At 42.5% G+C, this 19,359-nt stretch overlaps 1 protein-coding gene across 1 annotated transcript in view; it reads left to right on the forward strand.

Annotated features, from left to right (window-relative positions):
* The window catches only part of RFTN1 (raftlin, lipid raft linker 1), a 262,249-nt gene that overhangs the window by 223,850 nt on the left and 19,040 nt on the right, over positions 1-19,359 (forward strand). Inside the window, exon 7 of the mRNA XM_075271433.1 lies at positions 9,791-9,906. Within this exon, the coding sequence (XP_075127534.1) occupies positions 9,791-9,906 (116 nt within the window). The remainder of the gene's footprint in view (positions 1-9,790; positions 9,907-19,359) is intronic.

Genomic DNA, 19,359 nt, shown 5'->3' on the forward strand with positions numbered 1-19,359 from the left:
GGAACGGGTATCGGGGGTATATATCGGGTATACGGGAATACACTGACAGTGTATTCCATTCAGGATCCTGGGAAAGCTGGGTTGCGGCGATTGAGCCCGTCAGTGCCACGTTACACTGACAAGCTTCTCCCTGGAATTTAGCTCTTATAAGAGCTGTTGGTTGTCTTCTCCTTCCTATCCTAGCCTGTCCCTGCCTACCCAGAATCTAACCCCTAGCTAACTGGACGGAAACCTCCGTCCTCGGTGAATTGCAAGCTCAGAATGACGCGAAGCTGGGCGGCGCTGTTCTTTTAAATTAGAGGTCACATGTTTTCGGCAGCCAATGGGTTTTGCCTACTTTTTTCAACGTCACCGGTGTCGTAGTTCCTGTCCCACCTACCCTGTGCTGTTATTGGAGCAAAAAAGGCGCCAGGGAAGGTGGGAGGGGAATCGAGTAATGGCGCACTTTACCACGCGGTGTTCGATTCGATTCGAACATGCCGAACAGCCTAATATCCGATCGAACATGAGTTCGATAGAACACTGTTCGCTCATCTCTAATGATAATCTGTTTTCCCTTAGCCCAAACAGCAGCACAACTGGGGTATTCCTACCCCTATGAGCTGTTAGGACAGGTGGAATTTTAATTACCTAAAAGCCTTTGACCCCTATAAGAGGCCGGAAGACCTACTCCCCCTTGTGTTAGTAGCAACTATAATAAATAAGTACAAGTTATGCAAATAACACAAATAGTACAGCATAGGGAGGGAGCCTTGTGTTGCTCTTTGGGCTAAGGGAAAACAGATTATCATACATAATCTTTCATTCCCCCTACGCCCAACAGCAGCACAACTGGGGATTTAGCAAGTATAGCTTTACCCTAGGGTGGGTGATCCTGGCAGGCTGATGCTAAGACAGAGTGTCCAAACGCTGTAGAGTCCGCCGTCTGCCAGTCCAACCTGTAATGTTTGGAAAAGTTAGATGTGAATTCCCCGGGCCAACGCCGCAGCAGGGAAGGATGAGCCACGCATCAAGGTAGGTAAGTAGAGAGGGGGGAGAAGGGACCCCTCTAGGAGGTCAGAGCACCTCTCCCCCAACCACCTGTCCTGTCCCACAGGACAGAAAAAAACACAAGGGGGAGTAGGTCTTCCGGCCTCTTATAGGGGTCAAAGGCTGTTAGGTAATTAAAAATTCCAGCTGTCCTAACTGCACATAGGGGCAGGAATACCCCAGTTGTGCTGCTGTTGGGCGTAGGGGGAAATATATATATATATATATATATATATATATATATATATATTGAATTAACTAAATATCAGTCAAACATGAGGCTTGCTGGAAATGTGAGCAGAGCCTATAATAATAATTAAATTATTATTATTAATAATAATAGTAACTTTTATTTATGTAGTGCCGATATATTTGCCAGCAGTCTTCATTTTAGAGGGACCTATAGACAGAAAATTATATATTGCATAGTATCAAATTAATCAACAATGGGGTGAGAGTCCTGCTCGCAAGACAACCTATGAGGAAATAGGAGTGACACAAGTGGTTTTGTGTGCTATTGCCCAGTGATGTATTATAAATAGCAGGAGTCAATTTATGTGATGTAACAAACCTGCCTAAAAAGATGCGATGTTCGGCTACTCTTACAGCTGTGGATGTTAGGAATTAATCTGATAGTCTAGTGTAGCGCATTCCAAAGAATTGTTGCATCTTGAGAGAAGTCTTAAGGATGTGAAAGTTCAGATTACGGAGGAGGATAAATTAGATTGTTAGTAGCTGAGTATGGTTATGGCGATTGACAAAGATAATGGAGGAGATATAAGGTGTTGAAGCACTGGGGAGAGCTTTGTGAGTGAGAGTGGTACATATAAATGTCATTTTTAAAGTGAATAGGCATCCAATGGTAGAGGCAACGGGCTCGCAGTTGCACAGGAGGATGAACCCGGCTGCTGTATTCAGTACATTGGAGAGATTGGAGATTGGAAAGGCTGATAAGAAATGAGTTACTATACACTAGTAATGTAGAGTAGAATGAGTCAAAGCAACAAAACATGTTTTTGCTATTTTCTGCCTTTGAAGTCTGGCATGAGAGTGAATGTGAATTAGTAAAAGGAATAGACTTCACACCAAGACAGCAAGTTTGGTGCCATGATACGGTATATCACTGAATGAGGAATAAAGTCATGAGATTATTTCCAAAACGGCTTATGGATACAGGACCTCACCAGTGGACAATCATGTAATAAGAGGAATATGTAAGGTGTTGTCATTATTGCTATACACAAAGCCCCCATAAGTGTCTATGTATCCCTATTTGCTTACCTTCTATATCAGGGGTAAGAAACCTTGGCTCTCCAGCTGTTGCAAAACTACAACTCCCAGCATGCATACTTGCTCTGGTGTTCTTGGAACTCCTATGGAAGTGAATGGAGCATGTTGGGAGTTGTTTCACAGCAGCTGTAGGGCCGAAGATTCCCTACCCCTGTTCTATATGAAGCAATATATGAGATCCCCCTCTACCAGGACAGAAGCATCTTATTACCAGACAAGGGGAATATGGGAATTATGGGAGGCATTCTGGACCTCTTCAAGTGCTGGTGGGTGCCATGGCCTGACTCACTGCTTCTGAACCCCTGATATAACTGATAATACCTTGTGCAGTTCTAAAAAGTCTGTTCACACTTGAGGAACTATGTGTAAGCCTTAGAAGCCTTCTAAAAAAATGAAATTACTTTAGGGAGACAGTTTATATCTTACATCGGTCCAAGCCTTCAAGTATCAGTGACCTCCATCCATCGCCAGACAGAGCGGTGGGCAGTCGCGGAGGCTAGACACTCGCCTCATTAAATATTGACGTATGTTTATTTTCAGTTCTGTCTGCACCTGCTCCTTCCCTAGTATTCAGCAATCTTAAGATTTGCCTCAATGGAAGTCCAAAGTCTGTAAAGCATCAAGCTGAAGCCAACCTTAAACCAAAGCCACAGGTTTCGAAGGAATTTGGTTAACCCTTTCAGTGCTGTCCTAGGGCAGTTAAAATGTTTTGTATACCATTTATATATTACTACTATAAAACTGATGGAGCCATGTGTTGTGTGGGATTGTATATACAGTATTACTGGATGCTTGTAGAATTCTCACTGCTGCTCTTTCTAGAAAATGCATCAGTTGTACTGTGCTACTGTATATAGATCATTTTAATAGCTCTTACACATCCTCAGATATTACAAACAACATGCATCCTTGGCTATTGAAGTCCCTCCTTGTTAGGAAGTATGATACGGACAGAAAAGGAGATTGTGAACTACTTTTCTGTCCGGATGTTCCGTGCGGAGACCATGTGGACTCCCCCAACGGATGTGAACGAGGCCTTAGAGTATATTCACATAGAGGAATTAGGTACTAATTTTGAGGTGGATTCCACCTGAAAATAAGATGCAAATTCCACCTGAAATCAGCCTCCATTCAATCATTAGGTCCGGTTCACATCTGCATTCGGGGAGTCCTCTTGGGGACTCCCCGAATGGACTACCGAACGCATTAAACAGCAGTATGTAATGAAAGCACATAGACCCCTTAGTCTATAATGGGGTCCGTGTGTTTTCCGTGCGGCGTCTACACGAGTCATGCAGAGAGAAAAGTAGTTCTTGAAGTACTTTTCTCTCCGTGTGATTTGTGCAGATACTGCGCGTAAAACACACTGACCCTATTATAGTCTATGGAGTCCGTGTGCGTTCACTGCTCACCGCTTTTTAATGCATTCGGTATTCTGTTCAGGGTTCCCCAAGCAGACTCCCCAAACGGAATACTGAACACAGACGTGAACCAGGCCTTAGATGATTTTTTTTTTTTTAGCATCTTCCTGACTCTTCAGATCCATGGAAAGCTGAAAAGTACTGCCTGGTTGGTATGGAATTTGCAAATCTCACAATTGATTTAGCAATGTGAAAAAAATTAGCTTCAAAAGCAGAATATATGAACTTCTACAAATTCTGATCCATGATTGCCGATAACCAGAGTACAAGAGTAGAAAGAGTAGAATGGTTTATGAAGAAAAACAGCCCTATTCTATAATCCATGTAACCTGTTTGGGCTAAGCCCCACTTTGTAAAAATTCAGTATTTTGGCTTCTGTGCAAATGCAGTGGGAAAAAATGCTGCTTATTACAGCACCAACTTAGTAAGTGGGATTTTGGTTTGGAAAAGCTGCTTTTCCAAAATAGTTAGCATTTTCGAAAAATGTAGCATGTTAATAATATCTGTGGAATTGTGAGTGTTTTCCCTATAGATTTAATAGGGCAAAAACGCATTGGAAAATGCCTCGGACTAAAAAAACACAATGCATTTTCACAGTATTTTTTTTGCAATATTTTTTTAACTGTGTGGGGCCTTAGCCTTAAAGAGAACCTTTCACCACCTGTGCCAGCCCCCGTTCTTTATATCCTTTCATAGGAAGGAGCCACTGCTATGATTCCAGTGATTTTAGAATCAGTACTGGTAGTTTTGGTGCCTGATATGAAAATTAGGTTCTCTACTGTCAAGTCTCAGGCAAGAGCAAGAGGGCGTGATTCTGAGCTGTCTGACACCTTCCAATCGATGTCAGCGCTCAGCACCACGCCCCCTTGTCTGATTCTGCCTGAGATAACATATTGGGCACCAAAACTAAAGGCATTGATTGGTAAAGGCTAGAGGAAATATTTCAACTGTGCTGGAATCAGTTTAGAGGTGCCTAAGGGTGAAAAATGCTGAAGTTGGTGAAGGTGATGAAAGGTTCTCTGTATGGGCAGCCCCTATTATAGGATGTATAGCAGAACCCGTTTGCTGTAATTATATACATGGAATACTGTAGAGTTTTGAAGACCTTAGGACCCTTCCCTGTTCACAACCATACAAACTATAAGAGTACACTGTAGTAAACGCCTCTATGAAGTTGTAGCATGTGTTTCCTTTGTCCTCCATGTGCTTCGTATTTTGCAGTGCCTTGTTTCGAAGCCATAAGGCAGCCAGTGCTTAGTAGTCAGTAAATGTGAATTTATACTCCTCCGGTAAATCAAAATACAGAACATTAAAGTGGCATTTAGCCAACAGAAAGGCATTAAATATTTATGGACACCAGTGAAAACAGCTTTTTGCGCACAGTAGGGCAGCATCTTTACCTTAATAAAAAATTTAGTGGCATTGGACCAATTTAAGAAAAAAAATATGTCAGATAGTGATTTAATTTTTAAGCTCCAGCACCCAAAGTAGTAGTAACAGAGGTATATGGAGAAGGCAGGTGTAGACGGCAGATGAACAGTACGAGAGACGTCTCGAGCTGGCGGCTTGTTTGTCTGACATGTTTTTAATGAGACTGCTTAGTGTGCCTGCTGTTCTGAGCTTACTCTCCAGAAACTGATGAAGTCCACAAGAGCCCAAGTATTGGCAGTCAACTGTGCCTGATAAAATACCGTACATGGAGCCGTCTCATTCTAGATATTATTGAAGATGTCATCATTCAGTGATATAGTCGGTGACTTTTTCTTTTTCCCTTACATCTCGGATATTAAAGTCTTAAGAATGTGAATGCCACTGACAGGACCGTAGCTGCCTCTTTGGCAATGATAACATCTGTAAAGGATTTCTATTTCTGCCTATGGATTGATGGGAATGATAATCATTTCTAGGTGTAATAAATAGTAATATGTGCGGACTAGATTATTGCAAAGTGACAAAGACACTTGTTATATAGTCCAATGAGGTGTGGCAAAGTATTAGTTTTTTAACTTTTTAATATTAAAATGTTATTTTTTCTTCATATGATCCTAGCAGTCCAGATTCACCATTTCCACCATCTTGAGAAGGGAAAGGAGAAAAAGAAATTCCATCAAACTTGATTTATCGTAGTTTCACCAGGGATTCTTCCATTCATAGTAATTTGTTTATAGATGTATGGTTTACTCATAGGGTTAATAGGCCTACAGTGCTCTGTTTCTCAGTATAAGGCTTTATGTACATGATGATCCATAATACAGTATGACATGGGTTATTCCCATTCTGGAAAATCACTGCCGGGTTGGGCCTAACTGCTCTCAAGTCCCAGCCCCTACTGAAACACTTATGGGAACAGCTTAGCAGTGCTCATCTATGCGGTCCCAGTAACTAAGTTATAGGACAGTGGGACCTACAGAAACACCATAGTACATCCATAACTGTGTGGCTCAGCTGTGCTACACTTCTTCTGTAGTTCCCATGGGAGTTATAGGAACAGCTTAGAGCAGCAATGCAGTTATTCCCATCCCAGCAGTAAGTTGCTGAGATGGTAATAACCATTTCGACCTGGGCACCCCCTACTCTCCCTACCGTCTAGGACAAAACAAAAATCTAGCGTATATACTTTGGGAGGAATGGATATAGGTTCATCATATATAAACAAAAAAATGTATCACAGAAAAAATACCGCACTTACCCAATACCAGATGATACATGGCTGTGCAGGCCCCCATTGCAAGATATGATAGAAAAAGCACAGGTACAAAATGCTAATGAAACATCCACCCATACACCTACAATCCATGATGGATTGGGGGTGGATATATATTTTCTTACAAAGCTGTAATATGGCCCCCATAGCACTTTATTTGGCCAACCATATCTCCATATACCTCTGATCTTATATAGAGGCAGTAGAAAAATTGTTGCGATATTCACAGAATTGCATTCCCCAGTTCACATGCATAGACACTAGTGGTAGTGAATGCACAGTTCATCTGTATACGGACATAAGAAAAGATACTTCAGCATTAGTTTTTCATGGGGAATACAAGTATTTAGTGAAACACACATGGCGGGAGAGGTGACAGGTCCACTTTAAGCTCAATTTATTTTAACCAGTGCAGCCATGGTTTCCATAACTTGCAATGATGAAGGCTAACAAGGCAGCTGCATGCCAGTCGGAGCACATGTCCTGTACCATTTTTATCTTTATCACGAATGTATACCGGTGGTCGGTCCTGGATGGTTTTAGTAACCGGGCAGAAAAGGAACGACTTGCATGTCTTCTGCTTCTTTTCATTCCCAATTATCCTGTCTTTTTTCATATAGAAAACACAAGGGACACATACATTTGTAGTGTCTATCACTTTCTAACATTGACATGTACTTGACCTGAAGGTGTTGATGTTACTATCTTTTGCTTTTTGAGTTGCACATATGCAGTAATACGCATGGCTTTGATGTGCACAGTATATATACAGGGATGAGGCTAGGGGGCAAAAGGGCATGAGTCCTGGGTGCTGGTTGTTGGGGGCTGCCAACAAGTCACTTGCACTTGTTTTGATGAAGAGTAGGGGCAGTGACCTGAACCTTTACCCCGAACGCTGGGCTTCACTTCTGATGTATCTTCAATGAATAGACTCCTTCATAGCACACACAAAATCACTTTAGTAACAGAAAACCCTTCGTGTGTGACTGAGCTCATACAATGCATCTCCTGAGGGATGACTAAGGGATCGTTTTTTTGAACACCCGAAACACGTAAGCCTTTGCATGTTATTTATTTTACCTGGATCCATACCTATTGTTATAGGTTTTTAATTATGCTTCAGTAAAAGTTATATTTTATTATATACGGCATGCTGGAACCTTTTTCTTCTGCATTTATCTTGTTATCCCTAGTAGCAGTCCGGGAGTTTTTCCGTGCAGCCGTTTTTTTGCTCAGTGTGAATACGTGTTTATATACGGTAGAGCGGTCAGTGACACTTGTGGTGTGTTTGGACTATGGGGGGAAATGTTCGTTTCATGGGTAGGCAACATTCGATAAAATCATACTTACCAAGTCCACGAGTGACGGTCGGGCTGGATTCTGCTTGAAGTCTTCTCCCAGCGCAGGGTCCCCGCGTCCTCTTCCGGGTGGAATTCACTCTGCCTAGGCATCCGGCCTAGGCAGAGCCGACTGCGCATGCACGTGCGGCTCTGCCCAGGCCCAACGCCTAAGCAGAGCCGACTGCGCATGCGCGTGTATGCGCGTGCATGCCCGTGCATGCGGAGTCGGCTCTGCCTAGGCCTGATGCCTAGGCAGAGTGAATTCCACCCGGAAGAAGACGCGGAGAAGACTTCGGAAAGGTAAGAGAAGAACCAGCGTTGATTGGCAGAATGTATAGCATTCTGCCAATCAACGCTGGTTCTACATCGAACATTAAACTTCGAACAGCTAGTAGTGTTCTATCGAGTACGAGTACTTCGAATACCGTAGTATTCGATCGAACACCTACTCGATCGAACACTACTCGCTCATCTCTAGTCAGGCCTGATACATATAAACTATACCCAAGCATAACGCTGCAGCTATGGATAGGAAGTCCTGCTGTTGTCTGAAATGGCAAATCATACAAATAATCTTTGCACTTACAATGGTAACTCTGACTGTCCAATAAAGATCTCGAAAGCCCAATTATCTTGGTAATTGGTGGAAATTAATGTCACTCAAAAAAGATTATCCACCCGCACATGTAGATTAATTGCTGAGGCTGCTCACAAAGAACTTATGCAATGGCCTTCATGGTAGATATTAATATAATGTAAATCATGACATTCTGAGCCACATAAATTCATTGTACATCCGCCGCTGCTTTCTGTCATTCACAGCTATTACTGAGGTTTTCCATTTTGTTACTTTCTGTAATAAATCTGCACCGTTAGCCGAGCCTATTCGTATGCGGCTTTCCGTATTCCAAGAGAATTTGCCATTTTTAAGTGCTGAAATTATGTATCTGTATTATTTTGAACTGTAAAATATTCAGCAACGTTCATTTTTTACTTTATAATGTTGTTAAACCATCATTTGAATTTTCATCGCAGCGATGTAATATTGTCCTTTATGGTGAGATTGATGGAGGGAAAACACATCATATTTAGGCTTTGACAAACACCATAGTCATTTTTATTATGTACGGCTTTAACTGCTATAACTTATTTAGTAATTTGCTTATTCAAGTCATTTATACGTTTTTTTGTCAGTACAAAAATGGTTGTATATTAGACAGCGTTTGTCTTATTTTATTGTTAGAGCTGTAACAAAAAATAGTAAGAAGCAAACCTAAAGACAATCCCATTTCAACCTTATAAGAATGAAAACAGGACAGTGGAGTCGGAGTCTTTAAAGCTCTACAATAAAATGTATTACTTTTAATTATATTATACAGTTATTAATATTGTATAATTAATTTCATGTGTCATCTGTAACATATTTATTTTCAGAGAAATTCAACCACTAGGTTTTTAGTGAATTAGAGGATTTTTATTGATTCTTTCTGACTATGACGTATAGTAAAGTACGGTAGGTCAGGAGTCCCCAACCGCCAGTCCGCGGACCAGTACCGGACCGCAGGGCATGTTGCAAAGGTCCGCGTACCGGCGGCGAGGAGTCAGCAGCTGCTGTGGAGCCGGCGAGTGCCTTGGGTTGAGCCACAACACTCCACAACACTGACGCTTGGTTATTGCTCATTGGGATAAGGTGAGCAAAGTGCAGGGTTGAGCCGGGACCCGCTGTTTGTCCGGGATTCTAGTACTATGCAGAACATGCAGCGGGTCTTGGCTCCACCCCACACTCACCTATCAAACTTTGGGCACCTACATTACACTGCTTAACCCCGCCCTCAACCACACCCCTTCCCGCCCCCACCCATACCCCTTCCCGCCCCTACCGGGCCATAGAAAAATTGTCTTGCTGAAACTGGTCCCTGGTGGAAAAAAGGTTGGGGACCACTGCTATAGGTAATGTCTTGTACATGTTACTCTTTCTCTGAATATACTTTTTCTTCACCCCACAGATAGTTCATCAGAGTTTACAGACGGTGTATTTATTTTTGAAGATTTTCCAGAGCAAGATCCGAAGACTGTAAAACGTTACGATGCCATTGTTGTGGAGCAGTGGACCATGATTGAGGTTGGTCTATGTTTCCTACTTGACAACTATATTTTGGGTTGCGTATAAGGTTTCCATTATTACATTAATAAGAGTATGCTGCTGATGTCATTGTGTGCGCTGCCTATGTATGTGTAGATTTTTAGTATTGATTTTGGAGCTGTGGTTTATTATCCCTAGAGATTTGCACCACTTTTTTTCTATTTTGTTCTCTTGCCATTTTCTGTTTATAGGGTATCAGCAACAGGATTCTGTTCATAGAGTAACCAAAACACTTTGAAAAGAATAATCATGCCTATAGTAAATTCAAGATAGGTATAGTTATTCTAAGGTATAAAATAATGTAATCTTTAAAGATGATGCCCCATGACATCTTTTATTCCTAAAGCATCGACATGTAGAAGTCCTCTCAGGCCACAGAAGGAGCCATGCGGTGGCTCAGTGGTTAGCACTACAGCCCTGCAGCGCTGGGTCCTGGTGTTCAAATCCCGCCAAGGACAAAAAACCATCTGCAAGGAGTTTTATGTTCTCCCCATGTTTGCATGGATTTCCATCCCATATTCCAAAAAGACATACTGATAGGGGGAAAAAAATGTACATTATGACCCCTATGTGGGGCTCACAATCTACATAAAAAAGGAAGGGTTAAGTATGTGTTTGTTGTACAGAGATACCTTTTTCCCTACTTTCTTCACTCTGTCTTCCCCGCTGTGCCATTCCAAATAATACAAATTATGGGAGGTATCCAGAAGAGCCACACAAGATGGCACCTACTGTATCTATCTGTGGGGCTGAGTGAAAGGTTGGGTTCTGGTGAGTCTTCCTTCACCTAGGATAAAATGAGGAAGGGGAGATGACAGAGGAAGGAGTAATGAGGGCAAAGCTGAATAAAGTAAGAGGATTGCTAAAGAGAATGGGAAAGGAGGGTTACTTGTATTCATGTACTGTAAGTTGTATGCTATCCTCCTAATGTTGAAATTCAGTAGTTCTTTTGTGGTCTCCTGGAACAAAAAGTCACGCACTGCGAATTAGTTCTTCAGAATAACCTCACGTAATGTTTTCATTAAGCAGTTCTATTTTTATGTAATTTGCATACACAATATTCGTTGGAATGTAGGTCACAACCTTAAAGCATGCAAAATATCTTAATCAATTAGATGAGCGCCGTTCCATTACTTCATGGTGTGGTCTACATAACAAGAAGCTCTTGGATGTCTGTGGGGAATCTGTTATAGCTACAGGAGAAGTAAAAATATCCCACGTTTGTGGCAATAGTGTTTTTTTTGTTGTTGTTTTGCTAATACAATTGAGAGTATTTTTACCTTTTTAATTTTGCTAATTACATTTCTATAGATGTATTCTCGTTTTATGTATGACAGTTCAATGGAGCAAGGTAGGAATGTATCCTACTACTCTACATTTCTAGAATATGTCATTGGTATCCTATGTACCCCAAGGAAAAGAAAAAACACAGCTACTGTTATTAAAATACCATTTTTTTCATACAGTTTAGATGTAGAGCTGTCTTAGTAAATGCACTTAAAGGGTTATTCCCATTTCTGCAAAATATTTCTGAGCCGGATATAACTGCTTGCAAGTCTCAACCATCAGGGCAATACTTACAGAAATAGCTGAACTGTGCTACTCTATGCTGTTTCCATAAATCCCATAAAATGGGAGCTATAGAAACAGGGTAGCATAGTTGATCCACGGGTATAGAGACAGCATAGCTAAATATGATACGTGGTGCCATTTCCATAGCTCCCATTCACCTCTATGGGAGTTACAAAAACAATAGATCAGAGCCTGTATCTGTCTGTGTCACTCCTGCCTTGGTAGCCAGAACTTGTGACCAATCCTGACCACAAGAGTTTTTGTAATCCTAATTTGCCAGGATAGAAATAACTTTGTAATCTGTGTTTGTCCATGAGTACAGATAGGAGTGTTGTATGTGAGAACAGTAGGGATACATGATAGCTGTGAATGAGACCCATGTGCTTTCAGTACTGTATTTGGTGCCGTATCCTGTGTGTATGTTCCTCTACTTCTCAACTACAATCAAGATAATGACAGTTTTGGTCCCGGTGAATAAGAAATGCCGGCTGGTCTCTTTGGCCCGACTACACCTGCCAGTATTGTGTGAGTGGTCTGCATTAGGTGTAGTCAACATGACAGTCATGCTGCGCTGGAACGTCACAGTGTAAGGAACTTCTAGAATGGTAGGACATACTCTTATGAGAGGCACTTTCTCAACAATGGGCCAGCTGAGCTGAAGCAAGGTTGCAAAATCTCTATTTTCCTTTACAATACAGAAAGTCAATTTCTTCACAAAGCAATTTTCTTCTCTATTCAGTTCCCAGCTGAGGGGTTCACTTATTTCTTAGTTTCTGTCTGGTTCCGACAGCTCTTTAGTCGCAAAGGCGACAATGGCGACTACTAAATTTCTACTCCAGGCCAGAAGCCTAGAGCGCAGTAGTCTTAGGCTCTCCTATAGACCTCCATGAAATGGCTTCAGTCCATTGTTGCTTATTGCCATGACTATTCAGTAAAGCAGATCACTAAATGCTATTTACAGAGGAGAAGCTTGGGCAAGATATCAACCGCCATAACCATGTACAGAAAATAGAATCAGAAAATGCCATGTTTTAGCCATTACTAGGATCTGTACCAGGAATGTAGAGAATTCTTGATAATCTCTGATATAGAAGTATAGATTTACTAAGCATGAATGTGCAAGGTGTTAATATTTCTTATTTATAGAAATGAAGTGAATAAAGCCACATCCTGCACCTCAGATGGTATTGGTTGTAGCTGTGGTCTGATGAGCAAGAAAGCGAGTGAGATTGCTCTGAGACGAACAAGGCACCTGCGCCATTTCCTGTTAGGTATTGCTGTGCATGTCTGATCACACACCACAGTCTCTGCATTCTGTAATTGACCGCTGTAAGAAGGAATTGCTGAGACATTGCGTCTATTGCTTTTTGTCATTTCAGCTGCCTATATCAAATCACATTCTGAAAATCACTTTTGACATACCATTTTCTTATTCTAGGTAACAGGTGTGCGTGCACCAGTGTATATTACTGGTAAATAAGCACTCCGTAAATTATAAGACACTGTCCTAACTGGAATAAGCACATCTTATCAGCTAGATCTTTGTAGGATTCTTACATGAATGTTGTGGCTGAAGGAATATTCAGGATTCTTACACATTGTTTTCCCACTTGATATATATATATATATATATATATATATATATATATATATATATTGTGCAGTACTTAAATTGGGCCAGAACGTGCCAGAACTCAGCACTGGCATAAAGACAAACTGTCTTTCAGCGTTCCAGTATAAAGAACCCCACAAACACCACTATCATTATACCCGGGGGGTTCTTCAAATCCCTGAGTATAATCATCGGAGGCTAGTAGAGGTGAGCGAACATAAAAAACACTGTTACTTACTTGTTCCAAAAGGCTCCGGGCCTTCTTGATGACGTCACAGATGTCACGTGGGCTGGGCTTGCGTCCTTATGCGTGGCTATGCAAGCCCGGCTCAAGTAATGTCTCTTCCATCATTGAAGATGGCCGATATCAGCTGGGATTGTGTCAGAACCCAGGAGAGGTAAGTAACAGTGTTTTTTTTATATTTTTATACTCCCCTGGGTCTCCAATTACTAAACTCTGGGGACTGAAAAGACCCCAGAGTATAATAATTGTACATGGGTGGTCCACTATGGGGCATAACACTGTGCAGGAGGCACTATGGGGAATACTACTGTATGCAGGGGCCACTATTGGGGATGATCCTGTGTGCAGAGGCCTCTATGGGGCATAATACTGTGTTCAGAGGCCACTATGGAGCATAATACTGTGTGCAGGGGCCACTATGGGACATAATACTGTGTGCAGGGGCTACTATGGGGCATAATATCGTGTGCAGGGGCCACTATGGGGCATAATACTGTGTGCAGGGGCTACTATGGAGCATAATACTGTGTGCAGGGGCCACTATTGGGGATGATCCTGTGTTCAGAGGCCACTATGGAGCATAATACTGTGTGCAGGGGCCACTATGGGACATAATACTGTGTGCAGGGGCTACTATGGGGCATAATATCGTGTGCAGGGGCCACTATGGGGCATAATACTGTGTGCAGGGGCTACTATGGAGCATAATACTGTGTGCAGGGGCCACTATGGGACATAATACTGTGTGCAGGGGCTACTATGGGGCATAATATTGTGTGCAGGGGCCACTATGGGGCATAATACTGTGTGCAGGGGCCACTATGGGACATAATACTGTGTGCAGGGGTCACTATGGGGCATAATACTGTGTGCAGGGGCCACTATGGGACATAATATTGTGTGCAGGGGCCACTATGGGGTATAATATTGTGCAGGGGCCACTATGGGGCATAATACTGTGTGCAGGAGCCACTATGGGGAATACTACTGTATGCAGGGGCCACTAAGCGACATAATACTGTGTGTAGGGGCCACTGAGGGACATATTACTGTGTGTAGGGGCCACTATGGGGCCATAATACTGTGTGTAGGTGCTACTATGGGGCATAATACTGTGTGCAGGGGGGGTCGGTTGGTCAGGGACAAGATTATCAAATATAATAGTCATTATACTGTTGCCTTATGGTATATAGAGCTTGTGTTCTGTGTGTCCTAAAGCTCTGTGGGCTCCGCTAGGCACAACTGACTTGGGTGCAAATGGCAGATATCTTAAATCTAATCTGAAATTTGCAAAAAATATTTATTTTTTATCATATTTTTGAAAAATATAGGTAAAAAAATAATGCCCCAGCTTAAGTGAGAAAGGTTGGGTCCTGCATGGGGAAGAACTGAACTTACACCATGGCTAGACTGCTGTACAGACAGAGAAGACAGGTTTGAAGATCAGAATATAAGAGACAGGATATAATAGTTCTCCTATATATAACCATTTCCTGCCAGACACTGCACAAATAACGGGTCAGTGCAAATAACTGTGGCGGTTGCTACTGAGGAAGAGCTCTTCACCTTTATCACATGTTAACCATAAAAATGTCAGCCCCTATTTTTTCCAGCATGGCCTGTGACTTCTATTATCACGTTGCATTGTTTTTTTCCGTCATGCTGGCAGCTTTCAAGCAATTTCTTTTCTCATTTCTTTTGCACATCTGTTCTGTACATAGTCCTTAGATGCTTTCACATTGTCGTTTGGGCATCTACATTTCTATTGTACATCATCTTTCCATGTAACAATCATCATTGATGATAATAAAAAATTTGCTTAAGAAAATAAAATAAAATTGAGAAATTTCTAAAGAAGATGTTGGCAGCATTGTAATGCAGTGATGATAAATCCTAATATTTCTTAGTTATCTACTGTACATGAGCTATATGCTGAATATGCGAGAAACCAGGGACTGTTGAGCCTCATTCACATACATAGATTTCAGTTTTGCTATTTCACATGTCATTCTTTTGATGGTCTGTTTTGACGGACAGTCAGAAGATTAAACCTGTTCTATTTTTGTCCATTTCACAAATTTCTCAATAGGCTATGAGTGATGCCTGACAATGGGTCCCAGGGGGATGTAAAATGGCTGTGAAAAAACTGACTGTTTCATCCTTGAATCACAGCTGTTATTATAAACAGTCGTACATTGTCGAGGACTGAATACTGAACAATAATGTTTTATAGGTCCCATCAATCTTAATTGTGTTCAGTAATTGTAATTAAAGCCATACCTCCCAACTGTCCTGGATTCAGTGGGACAGTCCCAGATTCCGGGTCCTGTCCCGTGGTCCTGGTCATCGAAAGGTATGTCCCAGATTCAACTCATCTGTGTCTGGAGAGGGGCTATTAAAGTAATTTTTGCATCTTTTTTTTACAACTTTTAGAGCTATCCATTAACACCCTTGCTAGATAGAGGGGGTTTTTTTATTATTGAGGGTAAACTGTACCAAAAGTAAAAAAAAATATATATTATTTTTCAATTGATAATTGATACTAATTATTCAATTTATTAGTATTTATTAGTATTAAAATTCAGCTTTTGTGACAATACATCCCCCATGAGGTTATACAAGACCCTTGGGAGACATTCACACTGCATGTTTTTATTTTTATATTGTACTTTTCCTCAATAACTAGGGCATCCATAGTTACAGGTGAATACAGCCTCCGTTCATGACAGTAATCACTGACAGATAATCTGGGGCTGCTAATAAATAGCTTCTCTTCAGTGTCTCTGCCAGCTGGAGACCTGATCCACTCCTGCTAGATTGCAAAGAGGAAAGTCAACTGCAGCAACACCACCAGACATTAAAAGTTAGATGGCAGTCCTAAACAGTTAAAGGTTCTGTTCACTGGACACCCACTCCCACTGGACATCTTACTGGATACCCACTCCCACTAGAAATCTTACTGGATACCCACTCCCACTAGAAATCTTACTGGATACCCACTCCCACTGGACATCTTACTGGATACCCACTCCCACTGGGCATCTTACTGGATACCCACTCCCACTGGACATCTTTCTGGATACCCACTCCCACTGGACATCTTACTGGATACCCACTCCCACTGGACATCTTACTGGATACCCACTCCCACTGGTAATCTTACTGGATACCCACTCCCACTGGGCATCTTACTGGATACCCACTCCCACTGGACATCTTACTGGATACCCACTCCCACTGGTAATCTTACTGGATACCCACTCCCACTGGGCATCTTACTGGATACTTACTCCCTCTGGTAATCTTACTGGATACCCACTCCCACTGGGCATCTTACTGGATACCCACTCCCACTGGGCATCTTACTGGATACCCACTCCCACTGGGCATCTTACTGGATACCCACTCCCACTGGACATCTTACTGGATACGCACTCCCACTGGGCATCTTACTGGATACCCACTCCCACTGGTAATCTTACTGGATACCCACTCCCACTGGACATCTTACTGGATACCCACTCCCACTGGGCATCTTACTGGATACCCACTCCCACTGGTAATCTTACTGGATACCCACTCCCACTGGGCATCTTACTGGATACCCACTCCCACTGGGCATCTTACTGGATACCCACTCCCACTGGGCATCTTACTGGATACCCACTCCCACTGGACATCTTACTGGATACCCACTCCCACTGGTAATCTTACTGGATACCCACTCCCACTGGGCATCTTACTGGATACCCACTCCCACTGGGCTTCTTACTGGATACCCACTCCCACTGGGCATCTTACTGGATACCCACTCCCACTGGACATCTTGCTGGATACACACTCCCACTGGAAATCTTACTGGATGTACACTCTTGCTCAAAATCCACCTCTACAATAAGCTGATAATTGTAATTCTGATATTAAGCCCCCCTGCAGAAAGATGAACTCCATGGGACATGTGAAAAATATTACATTGAAATGTAAGACTTGGCCCTGAGTAACAGGAGCCCAAACAAGAGACAACTCTGTCTTACTATGCTGTAGTCGTATATGAGTAAATGGATTGTTCCCACTGGGGCTGGGTCCTCAGTGTTTCGTATTACCTGCAAAGTGGATGGGATTCTGGCTAATCCCATCCACTCATTGCAGAAAAAAAACTGCAGCAGGAAAGCTGCATTGTCAAAATTATACCTATGGAAATGCTGGCGTTTGTCGTATAGGTATAATAGGGGCAGAAAGTCCACAGAGGAAAACTCTACGGACTTTCTGTTAAAAACACTGCATAAAAAAGCATGTTTCCACTATGGTCTGTTCCACAGTGTTTTATGCCGTGGCTCGCTATCTACTGGAAAATGACCATCACCTTTATGCTAAGGCCCCACGTTGGGGAAACAAAGCTTTTTTGTTGCAGATTTTGTTGTGTTTTTTTTAGCCAAAGCCAAGAATGGCTACAAAATGAATGGGAACTCTATAAATAGTTCTTATACTTCTACCTTCTGCTCAATCCACTCCTGGTTTTGGCTCAAAAAACGCAACTAAATCTGCAACAACAAAAAAGCTGCATTTTCGCAATGTGGGGCCTTACCCTTGGAGTATATTCACACGGAATCCACCTGCAAAAAAGGTTCCCATTCACTTCAATGGGAGCTGTTCGCTTTTTTTCCCGCTAGCGAGTTTTTCGAGCTAGCGGGAAAAAGAAGCGACATGCCGTATTCTGCGGCTGATTTAGCCGCGGTGTCTGCAGCTTGAGACTCACTCCTGATTACGCCCATTCATTCGGGCCTAATCAGGAGCGGGATGCCGATTCACTCATTGGCATCCGTCGCGGCTAGCCTCGCAGAGAATTCACACAGTGGAAAAGGTTTCCGCCATGTGAACATACCATTAAAGGGACATACCCTTCACCAGAGAGCAGTCTATTTCCAATTATTCAACTTATATTTGTATGAAGAGATAGCACCCCCACATCCTCCAAAAAAGGCCTTGTACGCAGTCAACCAGTACAATACTTTGCGCCAATGAGGGGTAAGTACCCTGAAACAGGTGTCCGCAGATGAGTGTCTGGTTTTGCTTTCAACTTACTCATCTCTTAAGGCCTGCTAAGGGTAGTTTGCTATCCATTAGATCAGACCTGGGAAACGTGCAGCCTGTGGGCCACATCCGGCCCTCTGACTGCTTCTATCCGGCCCGCATAGCTAGTGGAAGGTTTTTCAAGGACCTGTGATGATGTCATCACAGCCTATCACCAGGATAGGCTATGACTCGTTAGTGGGCGGAGCCACACGGGACTGTGTGCTTTCTGCAAGCTGCCGGCAATGGAGGCTGCTGGATGATAAAGAGAGGAGACAGCATGTGTGAGCAAGAGGGGGGAACTAGGGGCAGATGTAGGGGGCAGTTAAACTTAATGCACATGTAGGGGGGACATTAAACTAGGGGGCAGATGGAGGGTGACATTAAACTGGGGCAGCTGGAGGAGGATATTAAACCATGGGGGGTAGCTGGAGAGGGACATGTCTGCCTCTAGTTGCCCCCAGTTTAATGTCCCTCTCCAGCTGCCCCAGTTTAATGTCCCCTCTAGTTTCTGCTGGTTTATACTGGGGTACCAGGAGAGGGACTTAATACTGCGGGACATTTTGAAGGAAACATTATAATGTGGGGGGGTATAATGTTAGGGTGACTGTAGGAGGATTTTACTTTATGGGGCACAGTTAAAAATGATTGGGAATGGGCGGAGTCAGTGGATAAGTGGGTGGAGCTAAATTTGCCGCAACGCGCATGGCCCTCTAGAACCGTTACAATTTCTCATGTGGCCCCATGGGAAAATTAATTGCCCATCCCTGCATTAGATACATGATAAATGTACATGGGAACTCCACTTGAATGTGTTTGACATGTGATAAGCAAGTGCTATAACTTGTCGGTGCTCAGTGTCAGATATCTTAATATTCATGGATGGAGTGACAGAGAGATATGTAGAGAAAGATAGAGTGACATATAGAGAGAT

Source organism: Leptodactylus fuscus, chromosome 4, assembly GCF_031893055.1.
Source record: "Leptodactylus fuscus isolate aLepFus1 chromosome 4, aLepFus1.hap2, whole genome shotgun sequence".
Classification (NCBI taxonomy): Eukaryota; Metazoa; Chordata; class Amphibia; order Anura; family Leptodactylidae; genus Leptodactylus; species Leptodactylus fuscus.